This window comes from Passer montanus, unplaced genomic scaffold, assembly GCF_014805655.1.
Source record: "Passer montanus isolate IOZ18808 unplaced genomic scaffold, ASM1480565v1 scaffold38, whole genome shotgun sequence".
Taxonomy (NCBI): Eukaryota; Metazoa; Chordata; class Aves; order Passeriformes; family Passeridae; genus Passer; species Passer montanus.
This window is the reverse complement of record NW_024368596.1, coordinates 4824244-4845313: the sequence shown is the minus strand read 5'-3', so window position 1 is coordinate 4845313 and position 21070 is coordinate 4824244. Positions and strand designations below refer to the sequence as shown.

The following is a 21070-nucleotide window of genomic DNA, read 5'->3' as shown; positions in this document are numbered from 1 at the left end:
GCATCTGTGAGAAGCTGGCAGATGCTTCCTCCATGGCCAACAGAGCCAAGACCAGCTGGCTCCAAGACAGACATGCCACTGGCCAAGGCCAAGCTGATCCGTGACAGTGGTAACACCTCTGGATAATGTCCTTAGGAAGGGGAAAACAACCTGTTCAGCAGGTTTTCTTAAATCCATCATCACGGTGATGGATTTAAGAAAATAATTTAATGATTTAAATGTGGCTGAAAAATTTGTGCATGGATCAGGACAAAAGTGAAATCCCACTTCTTCCATCAGGATGAGAAACCATTAATTTTTAGACCTGTTATTGTCAAACACATGCATGAGTGGTACATTATCAGCACAAAGAAAGTTGTCAGTGTAAGAAAATAACTTTATTTGCTTTTTTAATGTTTGGAGCACAAGTACCAAGAAGGCAACAGCAGCTTTCATAACAAACATGTTAACCCCCACATGCTCTGCTTAATTATGGCTTCCTGTATTTCTCCTCAGGCTACTGGCATCATAAGTAAGCTGGCACAGATTTTATTTATTCTGAATGTGCTGAGTGCAAGTGGCCAGGCAGGTGCTTCGCAGGCAGCTGAGCCATTCCAGCAGTTCCCGAGGACAGGAGCCTCTGACAGAGGAGTGACACATCAAGCAGGGAACAGAATCACTGCACCCCTCCCTGTCACCATGGCTACCACTCAGCAGGCGGGTTTTGGGCAGAAGTGCCAATTTAAGCAACTGCTGATTTCTTCTTGTTGCCCCTGCATCACCCCCTCCCTTGATAAGGTTCATGCTATAGCAGGTCACAGCACTCATCAGATCAGGAAACTAGTCCTGATACAGCTGGAAAATAATCTCTCTCTGTTTTTTTGACTCATTCTTTTCCAAACAGTCAGGTTTGTGATTCAGTTCCTCATGTAGACACAGAAATACACCATGTCTGTGCAGCGGAGCTGATGGCAGAAGTGCAGGGACAAGGATGGGGACTGCTGGTGATTTAAGCAGCACTGTCACTGACCACAGCAAAGACAGAGGCAGAGCTCTCCTTAAGGCTGTGGTCTGCTATTCAATGTTTAAATTCATTTGGTAGCCCAGGCTCCTTTTTCCCCTGTCCTGTCCCCTCCCCACTCCCTCTGCTGCCTTTCTGCAAGTGGTTATGCAGCTGCACAAGGGAAGCCATCTGTCTGAAGCATGATCCAGTAAAAAATGGATATTGTTAGGACAGTGCAGGGATAACACATGAAGTGTACCCCAACTCATTTTATTTTGACATTTGGATGTTTTAAAGCCTTTAGTTGTAGGCTACTGTATGTGTCAGGGTGACACAGGCAAGTCACATATGGGAGAAAAGTGTGACTTTCTTTCCCTAAATAAGTTCCATGGCTGGATATATCTCTCCAAGAAGAAGTGTTGCAAAGCCTTGTTCACAAACCTGCTATTAAACATGTGAAGTTGTTAAAACATCACTGTGGATAATGGATAAATGGAGCTGAGTAAAGGTGGTAGTAGAATAGAAAGTTGGGAATCAAATCAAATAATACTGCAAGACTGCATGAAAGCCATTCTCAAACAAAAACATATCTAAAAAAGAGCACATTTGAAATATGTTTGTAGTTTATTCATGACAGTTTTCATTTACCATAGGATTCTTTTGAGACCAGTGATAATGTAAAGCACTAGCAACAGGAATCTATGAGTTTGTACAGATTTATTTATATTTTTATGTGAATTTACATAGGGCCTATATTTATACAGTTATGTCATTTATAGTGCATATTATATTAAATGTAATAAATACATATTGCAATCACCTTTTTGCTTAGAAACTTGAAAAACACATTTCTAGTTTGTGAGATTCAAGAAGTGACACTGCAAGCTGTTGTCAGCCTGCCCTGCCAAAGAGCCCCGGCAGAGACCTGGGCTTTTCACAGAAAAATTCTGTGAAAAGATTAAACTCTGCCATGGGCAGAGTGCTGCTGCTGATCCCACCATGCAGGGTCAGGCTGCACTGAGTGCTGTGCCTGGCCAGGGGCACCAGAGACTCCTCTCAGTAACAGACTGATGAAGTCTGTGAAGAACCGCTGTGTCCTCTTTAAGTAAGTCTGAGTTTTTAAAGTCGTCTGAAAAATGAACGCAGATTGCCCTGTCCTTGAAAAGGCAAGAGTTTCCCACCCTGGAAAGGCACAAATTACAAGGATCAGCAATATTATGCACTCTGTGGGCGTATTTTTTAGTTGTGACAGTGGAGTGGCAGTCTCCTTGAAGTCACTTTCTGAAACAGTATGTTTCTAAAAAATCCGTGATGATGAGAGCAGAAAAATCAAGTTTATTCCTATTAAATTCGTACAAGGGTCTAAATGCTCCTGGAAAAAAAAAAAACACTAAATCCACAGACTAACGAAGCTTGTTAGATGTCGGAAGCTGTAGTGGAGATTTCAGCGGGGACCGGCCCCACCGGCCCTGGTTTTGCCTCCAGAGCCCTTCTCGAGCCGGGTCCCCACGGGGACCTCCGCGGTCACCGGCGCTGCCACGGCTCAGCCGCGGGGCTCGCCCTCCCCGCTCCGCCGGGCAGGGGCTCACAGCATCCCCGGGGCTCCGGGCAGGGCTCACAGCATCCCGGGGCTGCGGGCCGCGCTGTCCGGGGCGATGCCGCTGCCGCTGCCGGGGTGTCGCAGGCGGCGGCGGCGAGCCCCGGCCGCCCATCACGTGCTCGGTGTGTTGCATTGTGCTGGCGGCGGAGGGAGGGCTGGCCGTGTCAGTGATCAATGTCATGACTTCTTCCGCGGGCTGGAGCCGCAGCAGAGCGCAGCTGAAGGAAGCTGATTGCTGCGGTGCGAACTGCCTGGGAACAATACACAGAGCCGCGCACCCGCACGGGCGGACACACGCCCGCACACACCGGCGCACACCCGGGCGGACACGGCACGCACGCACACGGCCGGGCACACGCGTCCCAGCAAACACACACACACATATCCCAGCAGACACACACACATATCCCAGAAAACACACACGCACTCACACCCCAGCACACACACACTCACATCCCAGCAGGCACACACACACTGACATCCCAGCAAACACACACTCACACACACATCCCAGCACGCGCACACACGGACGCACGGACGGACGGACAGACACCCGCACATAACAAGCACACACGCACTGGCAGCCCGCACCCTGGCTCCCGCTCCGCCGCTCCGCGCCCGGGGGGAAGATGAGCTCGGGGGACGTGGTTTGCACTGGATGGCTCATCAAATCACCCCCCGAGAAGAAACTCAAGAGATACGTAAGTGCAGAGGCTTTGCTGATATTTTTTTTAACTCGCTAAAGGGATTTCGGCATGTGCTCGCTGTCTGACTCTTCCTTTGAAATCTCTCGCCCGTTTCGGCTTCGCCTTGGACCAAAACAAAAAGAATTCCAAGTCCATGCGCTTATGGAGTATTTTAGTTTCCACCGACATTCTTGTGCCCTCTGGAATTAACCTTTCCCGGCTCGTAAGATTTCAGTACTTCAGCTGTTATGCAACGTATTTTAGGTTAAAAACCGCATTTCGGTTGCAGTTAACGTTGCAGTAACTAACAGAATTGTTGTAATAGAATTGCAGATGTCACTTTTCCAGGGACGGACAAGAACATCCTAAAAGGAAACGGAAAAAAACCCAAACGCAAACAGCCAAAATTTTAGTAATTTAAATTCTGAGGCTTGGTTTTGTTAAGATGATCTGTAATTTCTATGACACTTGCTAAAGGCAACATATGCAGTAGTTTTATTTACCAATGCCAGATGCGGTTGTTAGCAGAAAGCTTCAGAAAGCTTTTTGCACTGTGATAAAGAGGTGCTGGAAGATGCTGTGCTGTAAAGTTCCTGATAGCTGAAAGGTGAAGGGGGCTGGGGAGAAGAAGCGAGCCCTGAATGGAGATCTGCAACTGCACTATGGGCCCCTTGTTTCATTCTCTATCTGCTTGCCTGTTTGTCTGAAGGGAAAAAAAAAAAAAAAAAGGAAAAAAAAAAAAAAAAAGGATGTGTGTTGCAAACATAGGAAACTCTCATTGCAGGGGTGCAAGGAAAGCATTCCGGGTAGGAATAAATGACCCTTTAAAATCTGCTTGGGACAGCATTAACAATATAAGCCCCTCATGGGCCATTTTGCATACTCATTGGTGGTGGTTCTTCATCAGGCACATTGTTCTGTTCTGCTGTGACACTTCTGGAGTCGGTAATACCCGTTTGAGTCATGCCCTTGTAACCTGACTTCCCCCGAGCCCTGCACCGTACTCGAAGGATGCCGCCGGCCGTCCCTGGCGCTCCGAGCCCTGGGCACAGCTTACATCATTTGTCGTATTCACTTCTGTTTATCAGCATTTTCTCTGGAGTGCTGATGTTAGCTTTTCCCGGTAATATGAGGCATAACTGTCTTGTGGAAGAATATGGTGGATATCATTGGGTAGTGTATTTTTTCCTAGGCTAAAAACTAGCAGAAAGGATAATTTACTGATGTTGGGATTGTTTTTAACTTATTCTTAGCCAGAGTTTCTTCCTGTAGACCACAGTATTGCATTGAAGTGGCTGAATATTTGCTTTGTTCAGTTAGCATTTTCCAGTTCTAAAATAGCCACTATGATGTGTCTCACGGGAGCTGCAAATAAATTATGGGCATCTCATTTTTGCTGTATTTTGTAACGAGTGTACTAATAGCACTGTATGGCAGGCACAGTGTAAGAGCCACTGATTCACCCAGCTGGTATCATTAGTAACTCTGTCAGTGAAGCTATTTTTGATGACTCAATATTCATAAAAGGGCAAAGTAGAGAAAACAGAATGTGATAAAGCTGGGATTTGAAAGCCCCCATTATACAGTCAAGATAATAGTCACAACAGGGGCTCTGATCAGCTCACAAGGCTACTTGCAGTCTGCTCTGCTCAGATTTTGCACTACAAAACCAGGGGAAATTTGGTCTATGTTATTCTCCAAACACCATTAGATTCGCCAGATCTCTGCAGATTAAGCTTTGTTTTATGTTTAGGAGGATGAGGTAGTCCTTGGTCCATAATAAACCAGAAAGAAATCTGGTGCAAGTACAGCAAAGCTTAATGTCCTTTCTCATATGAGTGGTTACACAGTGGATGCTACAAACCAAATGGAAATTGTCTCTCACCTGCTGTAATCTACTTTTCCCCTATTTTTCGTAGAGTTTCACCAGCATGGCAGCTCGTGCGTCTTGCACCGGGCTGAACCACGGTGACTGCTTAAAAACAACAGGGCTTTAAAACAATGCCTGTTTAAACTGACTTCAGTAGGTGTCAAGTGTCAACCGCTTACAGCAGAATGGTGTTGGCTCCGGTTCTGAACTGACAACACACATAAATCCCCGAGTTCAACGCCACCCTTTGTGTCCAGCTGGAAAAGCCCATGGTCTGAGCCGATGCTTCCAGGGAGCTTCCAGTGCCAGCTTGGCCTGCTGCTCCTGGGACCTCTGCACGCTCCCAGCCTCGTTTGCTCTCCTGGGGTTGTCTCCCAGTTTACGTTTTCCTGAGTTCAGCATCCGGCCTTTGTAAGGTCTGACCTGAGGGTCCAGTGTTTTACACACAGATAAATTCTTAATCCTTCATCTATTACATCTATCACTAAGAAAATCCATTTAATTTCAGTGGATTATGTGGTTAAAAGATCAGAAAAAGCAATTAATTCAGGTTGTGAGATTGGGAACTGCAGTAATCCCGCTGAAGCCACTGGGAATATTTGCAGTGTTTATAAAATTAAACAAATTATTCTTTCCAAGACTGAAGCCTGAAGACCAAAGTATACCTTCATTTATATTTGTTCTTTGGTGAAAGCAGTTAGGTTTTCAATGCATAAACAAGTCAGAATTTGCCTCTAGGTAAGCAGAACGTTATTTTCAAAACTTTCAAAGCGAAAAGCAGGTGTTAAGAGGCTATATTTTTCCTGCAATGTCTCACAAAGCCGATGCTCTTAGTAACACTATTCTTAGAAGTGTCTTATCATTCCCTAACAAAGGCTGCTCTCTTGCCTGTGCAGGAAACGAACATGAGATTAATTACCCTAGTGTAACTTTCTCTAAAAACAGAGAGCTTAATGCTAAACACAAAGAATTCGTTAGAAGGCACAGGGAGCTTTGCTACATCAGGCAAATACTCTAATAGTGATTTAATGGCATGGACAATGCTTTTCTCTCAATCTGATACTTGAACCATGAAACCACCACGTCAGCCTCTCTATAGAGGCTGTTGTGCAAGGAGTCTCCCAGGAGAGTGTTTGGTGTGTGTTGCAGTACTTTGTCCTCTGAGTGTGACCCGAAAGCTGTGCTGCTTTCATTTCCCCACTCGGTTCCAGCTTTTCTCACCGACCAGGTCTGCGTGGGCCTGAGGGTGCCAGGGAGCAGCCAGAGCTGGGGGGAAGCTGCTGTGGGGCAGGAGACACAGAGGAAGAAGCTGCTAGCAAAAACTAAGAAGTGGTGGTGATGGAGGTGAAGTCCACCCTGCTCTAGACCAAAAATGTTAAGTATCAGTCATAGCTTGACATGGAGCCCCACAGGAGGAAAACCCACTGAAGATTTTTGCTGTTGATGTTAGTGGATCAGTGAGTACCAGCCTCTACAGGACATTAGATTTAATGGGGGAATCTACTTCAAATTTGATGGGTTCCACAGTTCCTTATATTGGTGCTGAGTAGATCCATTCCAATTCTGTATTGTCATCATTGAATAGCTGGCTCCTTGATAGTTTTCATGTGGAAATTTATCTGATCACTGACTGTTATTATTTGTTGTTTGTTTACTGGGGGCGGTGGAAGGAAGGAATGGTTTCATGGCCTTGGAAAACAAAGGACTTAGCACAACAAGTGCAAGAAGTCACAATGAAAGGAAAAACAACATAGAAGAAGGCCCAGAGAATGTCTAATTAAATAAGAGACCCATGCTATTGAGATGACACATTGCTCATGTGCTGACAAGAAGAAGGAGATGGGAATTTTAACACACAGCTAATTGCAACCTCTCCTCAAATCGCTGTCCCATTGTTTGTCACACCGTGTGGAACAGCAGTAGCTCCTCTGAATGCCCTGCCAGTGTTTACTTGCTGTTAGTGTTATGTGGTTTGCAGTAGTAAAGGGCCATATACAGATGTTTGCTTGTTGTGAGTCACTGCAGCTCCATTTGAGCTAACGCTGTGCAGCTGTACCCCAGCTGAAGAGCTATTTTTAATCTTCAGTACTATACAAACTGATGAGGGAAGACCACTTGCTCAAAAAAGGGCAAGTTTCCCACTTTACTTGAGTGACTGATTTCTTCAAACGTTGTTGAAAATCAAAATTCCTTGTCAACATCTCTAGAACAAGAGTCCCAAATGGACCCCTATCAGAAAATGTAGCCTTGCACTTCCTGCCACGCTTCTTCTTGGAGTGTCTGATCTGGGAAGACAAATAGAGGTGTACATTAATGTACCCTGTGGCAGAAGCTGGTGGGGCAGAGTTCTTTGCTGCTGTGTGTGCGTGGGGGGCAGTGAGTGCTGCCAGAAGGACGGAGCAGAGCCCAGCCCAGCATCTCTGACCGTTGGGGGATCTGCCAGGAGCCAACCGCAGCTCACCAAGGCTGGGGCTTTAGAAGATAAGAGAATCTAGGCGACTTCTCCATTTTTAGCTGAAGTTCTGGTATTTATCTGGAGAACAAACAGGAAGTTACTAAGAAGAAAAAGTAAAGTAGAATTATGGAAGAGTTTGCTCAACTAATAGGAACAGGAGTCGCAGAGCGCTGTGAAGGGCGGGTGGGACGGAGAGCATCTGCTCTCTGATCCAGCACTGTCTGCTGTCACCAGAGGACACTGCCACCCTCCCCTGAAAGAAATCCCCAAGTGCTTTGTGAGGTCAAGTACTTCAAGTACTTCTGCTGCTTTGGGGTTTGGGGGAAGTTTCTGAAAAATATTCTCAAGAACCCAAATTTAATTTTTATCCTTATGTCTTTCTACTTCCAGATGCTTCTTACAAAGCCTCACCTCTTGAGTGCTGTCCCTTTTGAACAGAGAATTCTGACCACCTTTCATACTTTCCTGAATAAATATCCCCAGCTCCCTGAGTTGGTTTAACCAATTTGGGCGGGTTTTGTAGCTGTGGCTCATAGGCTGGGTGGAAGTAGGAGTCACGTGGGCTGCAGAAAGTTGTCAGAGCCCTTTATCCAGTTGTAAGTTTTGTGCCTATGTTTATTTTTGTTGTTTCTTCATTTTAAAATCCAGTGTATAGTCTATCTGGTTTGTATATTAAAAAATAACTGAATTTTGAGAACATGAAGGCTTTCAAACAGAAGCTCCTGTGTGGCAGTTCCCTTCTCTGTGAAATCCTCTACAAATTGATCTCACTGGTAAAACAACAGCAGAATATTTATGTTAGGGAGGAGTTTCCATCACTGGAATTAAACATTTGTAATTAGCTATGCGCAAATCAGACCTTGTTTTGGTAGGTTAAATGTGGTGTTTATTTTAGACCGTTTTCTTCCATTTTAACGATGTTTTGATAGTTTAAATGCAGTGCTTAATGAGATAGGTTGACTTCTAAGAAAGAAATAATTTCTAAAAAACACTGCTGTTCTTGGCAACCTGTGTATCAGAATAATTTCCCTTGAACTATTTATTTGGGTGGAGCCATAATAGTCCTGAAGCCCCAGTTTAATCTTTGACTACATGTTTTCAGTGCACAGGAATGTCCAGCTATTGGTTTCTATTCAAAACAGAAACCCACAAGTTATCAGGCCTTTGCATTCAAAAATAGTGCCTTAGAAAAACACGCTAGTTTGAAATAGAGAAGGAAATGTTAACTCGAGTGGTGATTAAATGAGTGATGCAGTCAAACATGGTTCAGAGGAAAATGCATTACAAGTCATACTTTGGTGAAGTCTTTGTTGTAGCATGTAATCTATGGAAATACGGATAAACACATTATTTATACCAATAATACATTAATATGTTATGAATATTTGTTATGAAAATTTGATAGGTTTTTAGGGAAAGGGACAAGTTTATTCCTAAAATGTTACTTGTTGGACAAACAGTAATTTTGTTTGCTTTTTTGTCCTTTTCATTTGATTTGGAAATGAATTAGCAATGTGATAAGACAAGGAAAAAAAGCTGGTTTTGAAATAAAATTTGCATGTCAAAACATTACATGCAGCCAGATAAAATACATTTTCTTCCTCTCTCATTTAATTGTTAAATAAAATGCAATACTTTAACTTTTAAATTATTTTCTGCTTTACACTAATATCCTTGACTTGCTTCAGTTTGTGTTGCACCAGGAAAGTAAACAAACAAACACATAGCCATGCAAAACTCAATTCTAAAATTTGCTGCAGCTTAGTATTTGTTCAAAATAGAGCAAAACTGATGCCTAGACTTTGTGCCAGAAAAATACTCCCTTTCTGAGGCTAATTCATTCATAGCTTTGTAATTGTTAGAATGAGACAACTGTTCTTAGAGATTTTGTTATTCCCTTCCCTCCTGATGCCAAAAACCCCACCTGACCCCTGCAGTGAAAACTGCATTGTAGCTTTCCACAAAAGCCCTGAACAGCACATTTCAGTTATCCAGGATCCCTTTTCATAGAGCTTTTCACAGAAAAGCAGTAAAATGTTGTTATTAGTATGAATTTGAAATTACTTAAATGAGAGTGTTAATTTAAAGTGAACTTAGATTGTCATATGAAAGTTTTTGGTTCATTTTCGACAATGCCTTTTTTAAAAGACAATGCTTTCTGTGAGGCCTGGTAGTGATAAATATTCATCCTGTGACTCCCAAGTCTTGAGACCGTGGGTTATGTATTCATATTTCTGTTGGACAGAATAATGGCCATGAGGGGACCCTTTCTAACTTCGCAACTGCTGTAATGTCAGCAGAGCACATAGTTTGTGAACAGCCTGTTTTTACATACCAGACTTGCAAACTGTTTGTAGAAGTTCAAGGATTTTACAGTTGTGGAGCCATTTTTTTCAAGCTGACACGAACTGGTCGTGCCAAGGAGAAGCCAATAGTTCAGAACAAGCATGAGCTGTGTTTTGCTTGCAGACTTTACAAACGGAGCAGTAGAGCCACGAGCTTTTCCAAAGTTCTTGCTGGCTTTGGGGGTGCTGGGGAAGCCAGCCCTGGGTGCCTGCTGTAAAGCTGCACCCAGGGGCTGTTGCTGGTTCCCCAGAAAAGCCCTGGCACTCCGAGGTGACTGAGCTGAGCAGATCACTGAGGGAGCACAGGAGACATCCCAGGAGATGCCAGCTGAGTTTACAGGAGGAGGGAAGAAACAGTTTCAGGAGAAGTGGTAATGCTCCTGTGTTCGCCAAGTGTTCGCTGCTGTTCCAGCTACATCATCTGGGTTGTTTACTGATAGTTACACTGGAAGCTCTGCAAGCTTAAGAAGTTTTATTTTTAATGAGTTCAACATTTTGAACCCATCCTACGAAAATAATTGCATTCTCACTGAGGCCTTAGGTTTAAAAATAAGAAGCACTCAAGTAGCTCAGGGAATTGGATTTTTTGAGATTTCCAAGTGCTGTGCTCCCACTGTAAAAAGGTTTGCGACATGTTTTCACTGGGTCCTCCCCTGACTCCAGGGCTGCTTTTACAGATCTTCACTGGTTAACTTTCCCAGTAAAACAGTGAGATTTGGTCTGTCAGATGAAAATGGGACTGGTACTCCCAATACTCCTGTTACTATTACACTTTATACTTTTCAAAATACTCCTTTTTGACAGATAACTGAGTGTCATACCAGCCTGGAGCTACAGATTATAAAATAATAGTGAACTGTTTCTGAAAAGTGATGGAAAACCACCAGCTAAACCCCATCATTATGTCAGAATCCTCCCCAAACTCCTGCTTTCATCTGCTCTGAGCCCAATAAATAGTCAAGCTGAAACATCATTAAGAAAGGTTAGAGGACAATCAGATTGGCATAGGAAGAACAGGCTTCCTGGTGGTGACACTGCTTTGGTTCCCCTGTTCATCCCTCTCCCCTGGGTTTGCAGACTGGAAGCTTAATAATTCTGGTATTTAAAGGGAAAAAAACCCAAAAAACCCCTAAGCATTTATTGAAGTGTTACTAGACTGCAATGCTTTAACAGTTTTAATATGTTCATATGTTCTTTTTTTTTGCTTTGCTTTTTTTTCAAATTCACAACTGAAAGTACTGTTGCTATGTTACTGTAATGGTGTGTAGGCTGCTAAATAAATAGAGGGAGTTTAGTTCATGCCAGAAATAGAAAGCCAGGTCAAAGGTGACATTTGGGACATGTTGAAAAAAAAAAGAGAGTATATAATTATTTATTTCCTTCCTATTATTCTCTTCAGTCTCATTAACCCTAGACTACTTAGAAGGAAATTACAACAGAATTTCTGAGCATGTCAGAGTATAAAAAAATGACACCTTGGGAGTTGTAAGTCTTTTGGCTTTGTTCTTTGCAAGATCAGATTTGCACAGTAGAACAGTGGCACCTCACACTGCTGTGAATTGAGCAGGTATTTGGAGATATCAAAGGACCCAGGGACTGCTGAAAATTCACTCTGCAAAGGCACGCAGAAGGGAAAACCTGTCAGAGGGAGCAAGCTTTGAGGGAAAAAACCCCAGGAAATGTGAGTCCATTGTTGTTTTTGGGGTAGTCTGGCAGGTTCCCAAAGCCCAGACGCACAAAACGTGCTCGGGCTCTTTGTGAGCAGCCCCAGGTGCCTCAACATCTCTGTGAGCCTGGCTTGTGAACCTGCAAAGAGCAGGGGCATTTCATCCTGCTCTGCTGCCTCTGTGTGCTCCTGCTGTGCCTGGGCACCAGGAGGTCCTGTTCCAGCCCCAGCTCCAGTGAAAAGCAGAGCCCAGCCCTCCCTCCACCCGCGTGGGCTGGGGCAGAAGCGCCCTGAGCCCAGGAATTAGCCCAGCAGCCTCCTTAATTGCAGAGGGAGGCTCTGGCTTTATTTGCAAGATGTTATGGCAGCTGCTGGAAGCTCAGGGCTGTGTTCCTGGAGCAGCAAACCCTTGGCCCCGCTGCTCCTGGGAGCATCAGCAGCTCTGAGCCCATGGCAGAGCTCCTGGAAGCTGCCAGACCTTCCCCTGGCAGGAGGTGGGACATGGAACAGCACTGAGCCATCAGCTAATTTAGCAGATTCATAATTGATCTGGAAGATCCTCTCTTTAAATATATATGTTTACTTATAAAGAAGTTATTCACGTGACACAATATGAGGTCTCTAATTTCTTTGTGTGTTAGGGAAGTCCACAGCAACAACCTTAACCAGTTCAGTAACCATAATCAGTTCAGTAATCTCCTATTAGAGATTATGTGGTGTTGTTTTTGTAGATCCACAGATCTGTTACTTTTCTGCAAACAAGTTCCCCTTATGGAAGATACATTTGGATTTGAAGCATTCCAGAAAATCCCACATTTAGCATAAAATTTATAGAAGAGGATTAAATTAGAGGTACGATGAGAGCAACAAGTCTTGATCCTAAATTGCACAGGGTTTAAAATTTTCTTTGTTAATGCTCCTTGAATGAAGGGATGGAACTTGAATGACTAGGAGCATTTCCTAATATGATGGATGTGAATAGCTGGTTTAATAAGATACTTTGCTATTTTCAGCCCCAAGCCAACCCCTAGTGCCTTAGACCTTGGGGTGTGTCTGACTTTTCTGTGTCAGAAAACAAACAAGTAGTTTAGGATCCATCAGGGTTGTTTACTTACTTCCATCACAAGTTTGCTGCTGCAATGGGTTGTTTTCTACCACAGCCAGTATTCAGCCTTCACTCTGAGAGGGTGTTAGAAGCTTTCTTGTCCCCTGTGGAGTTCAAACCCTCATTTGGACTCTGTCAAATCCTCTACCCTTGCCAGAGACTGCATTTATCTCAAACCCTAAAGTGCAATTACTATGATTTATCTCTCTTTGGAGTGAATAAGATTTTACCAGGCATTTTCTCCACAGAAGTCTGCAGCTGGGAGAAGAGCAACCTACAGCCTGTCCTTTCCAGGGCTGTGTTGCATATGCTCAGTAAACTGCCCAGTTTTAACCAGCAACAGCAGCATTGCTAAGTGGAATGAAGGATGAATTATGCCCTCTGCAGTTCTTTTATGTTGTCCTCCTAAGAGACCTATTTGTCTTTCCTTATATTTCCAGGTCCTTGAAATTATTTTCTAAAACTTGTAAGTAAACTTGTTTTGCTGGTTGGTAGATTAAAGCAGTTTACCCTTTAGAGCAGTCCAGATGGGTGTTTGCCTGTGCTCTTTGTTGGGGCAAACAGCTTGATTGGTAAACTGGATGAAATTGTGCCAAGGCAGAAGCTGGCAGACATGGGCAGCTTTCAGATAAGCTGTAGTTAGTTAGCTGGATGAAGATTAGGCATGTTTGCATTGCTGCTCTCAGTCAGTACAAACTCCCCTCCCTGTGGCACTTACCTTGTCGTGGGCTCAGAGATGCTTCAGTGAAATTTGCCTTTAGAGAACGGGCAGCACAAGCCTGGAGGTGAAGAGTCAAAGGAGCTTGTGTGAGGCTGTGGCTGTGCAGTCCTTCCCAGAACAGCGATGGAGAGGGGTACTCCCAGAGATGCTCCCCAGTGACAGGTCTGAGGAATGGTGAGGCTGTAGTTCAGCAGCCTGAGCTATGTGGAGACATCAGCAGTGGTGGCTCTAATTCTGATATGCTCAGAACTCACTGTTACCCACAGGCGAGTTTCAGTTTGACTCGTTTCTGGGGTTTACTGGATTTGGAAGTGGAGCTGGGATCTCTGTATGAGCATATTATAGATTTTAGTTCAGAGATTGCTTTTTTTTTTTAAGAAGGCAGGTATTTTATGTGTCATCTATGCATATGAATAAAAGATAAGGAGCAGAGGAAAGCACTCAGATGGAAGACCTTATACTATTAATGGGCATAAAACCTAAGGTCAGTTTGTTGTAGGGCAGCTTGTCACTTCTGACTTCCAGCTCGGGTTGCTGCAGTCAGAGGGCCTGTTTTGAGTGGAAACATGGTTATGCAGAACCACTCCAGATTTAGTTCATGGTGCACAATCTTCGTGGCTCCTTGCTGGGATAACAGGAAAAGGCACATGAGCCTGCACAGCAACAGCAGCAATGAAATATGGTGTTGTAGCATTACTGAGTCTGTACCATCTAGCACAAAACTTTTTCCTTCCAGAGTCAAGTGCACCCATAAAGAACAGAAAGGCCAAGTAAATAGTGGCTTTAATAAGCTGCTGGAATGAGGCAGGTGCAGAGTCAGCCTGGAGGGTTGGATGTGAAGCTTTCATTTGCCTTTATGAGTTTGCATGAATCTGCTTGGAATGCCTCTTTGTCCTCTCTGAAAAGGTTTGATGTACAAAGTACTTAGACTCATCAGAAAAAAATTCCTTGAAATAGAAATGGTACCTCATGTTCTTTAGCAAAACAGGAGCTTAGAGAGAAAACAGAAGCTAGAAAATGTAGTCTCAAATTCTAACCCTTTATGACTAGATTTATGGGGATCATTTAAATGATTGGAACTGTTTTCCTACATATTCCTTACTAGCAACAACAGTACCTTGTGACTGGTGATGTCTCATCGCCTTTAAACACTGAACTTGAATGTCAGGTTGAGCTCAAGGTTTTTCTCTTTAGCTTTTCTATGAATTGTCTGAATGCAGATCAAGCACAGAGCCGTGGTCCTCAGCAGCAAGGGAGTGGGAAGAGAAAAGCAGATGGAGGATTTTGCATCCCAGTGGAAACCCCCAGATCTGCCATTATTATCAGGGCTCCTGGTAGCTCCAGAAACACTGGGAGAGATGGTATGTGGTATGGGAACTGCAGCATTTACCAGCTTGTGATTGGAAACTGGAGGCAATGAATGGATATGAATATGTTAAAACGCACAGTTTCAGTTCATTTTGTGTAACATCTTGTCACACAATTTTCCACAAAAAGATTTTTCAGCCAGATAGAATTATGGTGAGAAATAAAAGCAGAATTGCAGAGAAATTAGTAACTTCTTAAAAAGAGTGAACTCACTGAAAAATCTCACTTTCTATTTGAGAGATTAAATCTATGCATGGTGCAGCCATTTTTGCTTTGCCTGGCATAAGATTTGCATGACTCATGGCCAGCAGTAGACCATGCTACCATTCCCAGCTGGGGACCTAGAAATACAGAATGCAGAAGCAGATGCTGACTGCTGGCTGGGAGGTTCCTGCCCCATCTCTGAAATGATGACCCTGTTTGATGGGGCACACACAGAGTGCAGGCAAGTGCCTGTAATGCTTCTCCCCAGGTGAGGGGATTCATCTGAGGGTGAGGGACAATGCAAAGGCTGCCAGACACCTCCTGTCCTTGCAGCCAGTCCAGCTGATGAGGATGGGTGATGTAATGGATCAAGCAGGAGAAGAAGGTTTGCAGTGGGGAGGGTGTAAGATTTGAAAGGCTGCACAGAGGAAGGAGGAGTTGCAGTCCTAATTTGAGTACAGGCAGCTCAGCAGATGGCCCAGCAGACGAGTTGCTATGCACCACAGCATGTGTGAGAACACAGAATCACAGAGTGCCTTGGGTTGGAAGGGACCTTAAAGATCACTCCAGCCCCCTGCCAGGATGCCACCCACCAGATCAGGTTGCTCAGGGCTCTACCCAACGTGGCCCTGAGCACTTCCAGAGAAGAGGCAGCCACAGCTCTCTGAGCTCTCTGTTCTGTGCCTCACCACCCTCTGAGTAAAGAACTTCTTCCTAGCATCTGATCATGACATGAGAGTGGTGGTGAGGCACCAGCAGGCACAGAGCTCTGCCCTGTGCCTGCTGCAGGTGCCCTCAGATCCACATTCCTTACCCCAGCTGCGCCCTGCATCCCCCATCAGGGTGCATTCCTGGCTTGCACACTGAGCTGCCCACAGCAGCATTTCATTTTGCTGTTCTGCATTAGAAGCATTTCCTCCACCAGGCTTTATTTTCCCTCTCCAAACGGAGCAGAGCCCACCTCCAGCAGTGGAGGTCCTTGCCACTCACAGTGACACCAAAGTCACATTACTGACTTCTCCTGCCTGAGGCAGCAGCTCTCTGGCTGAGCTGGCACGTCTGGGGGAGGAAAACCTCATGCTCTGGGCCAACAAGGCACAGTTTTGGGGTTATTTCCTACAATTCCTGTTCTTCCAGCAGTGAAGTCTAGTGGCCAGAGATATTTAGATATTTCATGTGCATCCTGCGTGGCTTGCACCTTCCCTAACAACTTCAACTCTTTGTGAGTTTTAGGAAAAAACTTCAGAAAATCTTGAAAAATCTCTAAATCTCTTTGTTTAAGAACTGGACAGTCTGAAGATTTGCAACTGACTTTCTCCAGAGCATCTGTTTTGCTGCTTGCTGTTTGAATCCTTAGGGCTCAGTTTTCAAGTGACCTAAGCACTTATGGCTAGATCCAGGAAAAATCATCTCTACCCTTAATAGCTCAGAATGGCCATTGACACCTCAGAGTCACATTGTGATGCCACTCAGCACACCACTGTTAGAAGCTTCTTTTTTTCCAAGCTGTTAATTCAGAGCAGTATATTCCTGTGGGAAATTCCAATAATCCATGTGTAGTGATACAGCAGAAATCTGCTTCAGTAACCAGTTTATGTGTAACATTGATGAAATGATTGCCACTGGCTTGTTCCAAGAAGCTCCATTTCCAATGTAATCTGCAGGAAACCAACATAGATGTGTGGTGATGCATGCATTCAAATCACTATAATTGGGCTGATAAACACCTCGGATATTTTTGGGGTGAGTGACATCTTTTTCCTTTAACTGTTTCTGGAGCAGTATAAAATAAACTGGGAACAATGTTCTTTTTATCAATATCAGAGTGTTCCCATGGCATGCTCGTGCCAGCAGATACATGGCAGCTCAGCTATGCCAGTAAAAATGCAGACAGCCCTTTGATTCAAGCAGCAGCAACACAAGCAGGGGTAATCCCTGTTTCCCACACACTGTCCTGTCAGATTCCTTTTGCTATCTCCAAGTCTTAAGAGCATAGTCCAGGTTTTGTGTCTCCTTTGCCCTTGACGTATTTACTCAAATTGCAAACAAAATTAATCCCTCCTATTTTTACTGTGGTCCCTGGGAGCCTGCACTAAAACTTTACTAAGCTCATCCAAGGGCACTGTTGGCCCATCATTGGGACAGTAATTTTGTGAGTCCCCAGTGAAAATTCTTTGGACCAGGTCAAGGACTATGTTGCATGGTTGAGGGTATTTCACTACTGGACCTGTAGAGAGTGTTCAGCAAGGAGAATGTTCTGATTTTCCATAATTAAATTCCGTATATACAGAAGCCAACCAACAACAAAAAATCCAGGTCTCTACTCACTGCTTGTACAATTGAACTCTCTGAAGTCTCTCCATAAGGACTATGAGATAAAGTGGAAAGTTTTAAACCAGTAAAGGGAAAACTTAAACGTCATGATCATCTGTCTTATTGTAAAGAAGCAGAAGGATGGTTAAAACTTCACTATGCTGGCTCATTTTTTTCAATAAAAATTGTTTTGGGGGGCATTGTACATGCTTACAATAAAACAGTTATATAAGAAAAAGTGAAATCCACTATGAGTTTTTAATAACTTTTTTGTTCATAATATGCTTGTGCAATGGAGTAGTCAGAATGCAGTAATCAAACTATGTTTCTTCCATGCTTGAACATCAGTGGCTGGCTGGAAACACATTTCCTTCATGTAAGGAAATGTGTTCCTTATATTCTCTGAGATTCAGTCCAGAGCTGCCTCTCTTGTCCAGGGGCTGTGTTCAAATAGGAATGGTGGAAGCAGCCCTGCCATGTTAAAGACCTTGGAGCAGCCCCCCCCTCCAGAGCAGCAAAGGGGAATGCCCAAGTGCTGGAACACATCTCAGCCTTTCCAGGAAAGATCTTGTAGGAAGCACAAACTGCTGGTGGCAAGGGCTCTGCCAGTGCAGATTCCCTTTCTGCCTGCAGCAGCTTACCTGAAAAACTTTGTCTCAAGCCACCCAATATCACTGTGCTGGTGCAGAGTTCTGCCTCTTCTGCTCCCAGTAACAAGTCTGAGCTGTGCTCTGGAGCAGGCTGCAGGCACTCTCTAAGTCAACAAATACCAGAGCCCCAGGGCAGGGACTCCACACAGGGAACAGGGAAACAGGGACACATCCAGTGCCTGTTGGTAATCCAGCTATTAAAAATAAACACTGACTTGACAGACTCCTAACCAAACACCTGTTATGTCAGAAGGGAACTCTGACATAATAATAACATTCAGCTTCTAAGGACAGGGTATAACTGTGATAAATGCTGGGGAGGTCTCAGCTGAGTGGAAAGAAGAGCTCAAGTAGTTACCTAAATACAGGAGGCTTTGGTAACTTTGGTCCATGTTCCTTTGAAACCAATGTCTCACAATGTTATATATTTGACTTATTACTGTATTTGGTCAAGTTTTTGGTGAAAATACCATTAATTATTAATTTAGTTCGGTGGAATGAGTGCAACAGTGTGTGTGTGTGTGTGTGTGTGTAGTTCATTTAGTGATTTCCATTGGTGAAAATACCATTAATTATTAATTTAGTTCAGTGGAATGAGTGCAACAGTGTGTGTGTTTGTGTAGTTCATTTAGTGATTTCAGTCCTGAGCCTGTAATTGCTCTTTCCTTTTGCTGTTGGGAAAAATTCTCAGTTTCATAGTGTCAAGCCCTTAATTAATCAAGGACCAAGCTAGAAGTAGAGAACTCTGGAGAAGATTGTCAGGCATGGAAAATCTCTGGTGGTAAATCAGTGCCCAGCTGCAGTTGGGGGACTTCAATCAAGGACCAAGCTAGAAGTAGAGAACTCTGGAGAAGATTGTCAGGCATGGAAAGTCTCTGGCAGTAAATCTGTGGAAACAGAGCCCAGCTGCAGTTGGGGGACTTCCTTCCAGTTACACCCTCCCATGGCAGTAGATGCAGAGCTGGTGCTTTTTGCCTGTGCAGAGGCAAGGCAGAGCCACCAATCCGTGCTCAGGCACAGCTCATGCCCAGCTCTGTCTGGCACAGGAGCTCTGGAGCTGTCAGGATGGAGGCAGCAGCTTTGTGGTGTGGGAATGCAAGACACACACACATGGAAAAAAATTTAAAAAAAAATAAAAATAAAAAAAATTAAAAAAGAGTCTGACACTCACTGCAGCCCAGGACTTGAATGTCTCTTCAGGGGGACTTGGCTCTCCTGCTTTTGACTCTGTGCAGCCACCTCCTCCTCTCCCACATTCCTCCTTTGGTGGATTTCATGGCTGACCCTCAGCATCCATGCAGGTGCTTCCCTGGTCCCCTTGGGTGGCTGTGGCTTATGCTAGCCCATATAAAAGTGAAGTAGCCACAGGCTTAGAAAATGGCAAAGAAGCAAAAAGATCTCTCCTTGCTGCTTCTGTCCCCTGAAGGGCAGCTTCTTTAATCAGGGGCTGTTCAGGGGGTCTTGGATCACATTTGTATTCCTGTGAGTAGAGCTGTGGTCCTGGAGCTGTCTCTCTCAGAGGATTTTCTGATACACAGAGCACATAACATCAGTCACATAATGCTGTGAGAAAAGTGTTTCTACCTCGGAGCTGAAGCAATGTGTGAAATTAATCATAGGTATATGTCATGGGTTCTGATTTAAATGTGGATTAGAAAGCATGCAAGCAACAGTCTGTCTCTAGAGACATTGGTTCTTTGCAGCCAAAGAATGAAAGTGAAAATATCCAGTAAAGAGTGCAATGGCCTGCAAAAATACCAATTTTTCAGACTGAACACAAGAAGCAGTAAAAGGAATGGGCATGGGATGATTTTAGTGTTTCATTCATTTTCAGCTTTAGTTGTACATTATGGCCCTGATTTTGCACATCATTTGGTACCCAAGAAAAGCTTTCATTTTCCTTTTAATTGTCAAATAGGAGCAAACACAAAATCAGACATGGGAACGAGCTTTGGATTATACAAACACAAAGTCCTAATCCAGCTGGAATTCAAAGCAATTGGATTATTCTGCCTAATTTTTGGGGAAAAAATTGAAATAAACCATTGTGGAGAGAGACTGAGGTTACAGGATCAATATTAGTATTCAAAGAGATAGACAGGAATGTCCTATGGCATATTTAAAATATTTATTTTGGATTTATTGAAAGATGACTACTCAAATACCCCAAATTCTTAGATAGGCTTAAAATTCCATTTTATTTTTTTTTAAAAATCATTGTTTAAATTATGTGTATTATAATCTCATGACAATAGCAATGCAATAATATTAGTAAGCACCATCATTCTTCTTTATTCTCAACTTATCATTCTCAACTTACTTTAAGTAATAAGGAATTCACAGAATAAAATATGGACATCTGTGATGGGTTTAAAAATTAATTCAAACAGTCAGTAAGACTAGAAGCTCTTTAAGTGCCAAATTATCGCTGCAGAAGTATTCTTTTTATCTATGGGTCATCATTTCTAAGAAGCAAGTGAAAAATGTAAACACTTCCAAGCATTTGTCCCTTTAGGCACAGGGTGTATTAAAAAACAACAACAAAAATACTTCAGGGACTGAAAAAAAATGCTGGCCAGGACATTTTAGACAGAAACCAATAACACCTAATCTGGTGAACAAGCAAGAAAAACTTGCATATGATTTTATTACCTGATTCATGTAAGTTCTCCATTCAGCTGAGTTTAATTAAGTTCCCTTTAAGTTTAAGGAAACTAATTGGAAACCCTCTTCTGTACCAGGATTCAAAGCAGGAGATGGTTGTGGTAATTACTGGCAAGCAAATAGTAAATAGTCTCAGAGGTGAAAAACCACAGAGCTGGAGATCGTGCCTCTGCTAAGCTGGGTCAGATTCCGTGCTTCATTACACCACATGAATAAATCATTGGAAGACAGTTCAAACTTCTTCTCAGAAGTGAAAAGGATAATGCAAATTCTTACTTTTGCAAAGCAAAGGGTGCAAAAAGAGCATAGCATCATGATTCTGCTGCATTATTGGTTTAGAGGGGCCCTTTTGAGCAATACAGGCACAAACATCCCATTGCTCCCAGGCTAGATTGTATAAGCTATTTAGGCATCTAAATCCATTTTGTTTCCTATGTGGGT

At 43.5% G+C, this 21070-nt stretch overlaps 1 protein-coding gene across 2 annotated transcripts in view; it reads left to right on the top strand.

Moving 5' to 3' along the window:
- Positions 1-3072: 3072 nt before the first annotated feature.
- GAB3 (GRB2 associated binding protein 3) overlaps positions 3073-21070 on the top strand; it is a 63369-nt gene continuing 45371 nt past the window's right edge. For both annotated transcript variants that reach the window (XM_039717508.1, XM_039717507.1), the window contains exon 1: positions 3073-3283. In XM_039717508.1, coding sequence (XP_039573442.1) covers positions 3212-3283 — 72 coding nt within the window. In that variant the 5' untranslated portion in view covers positions 3073-3211. The remainder of the gene's footprint in view (positions 3284-21070) is intronic.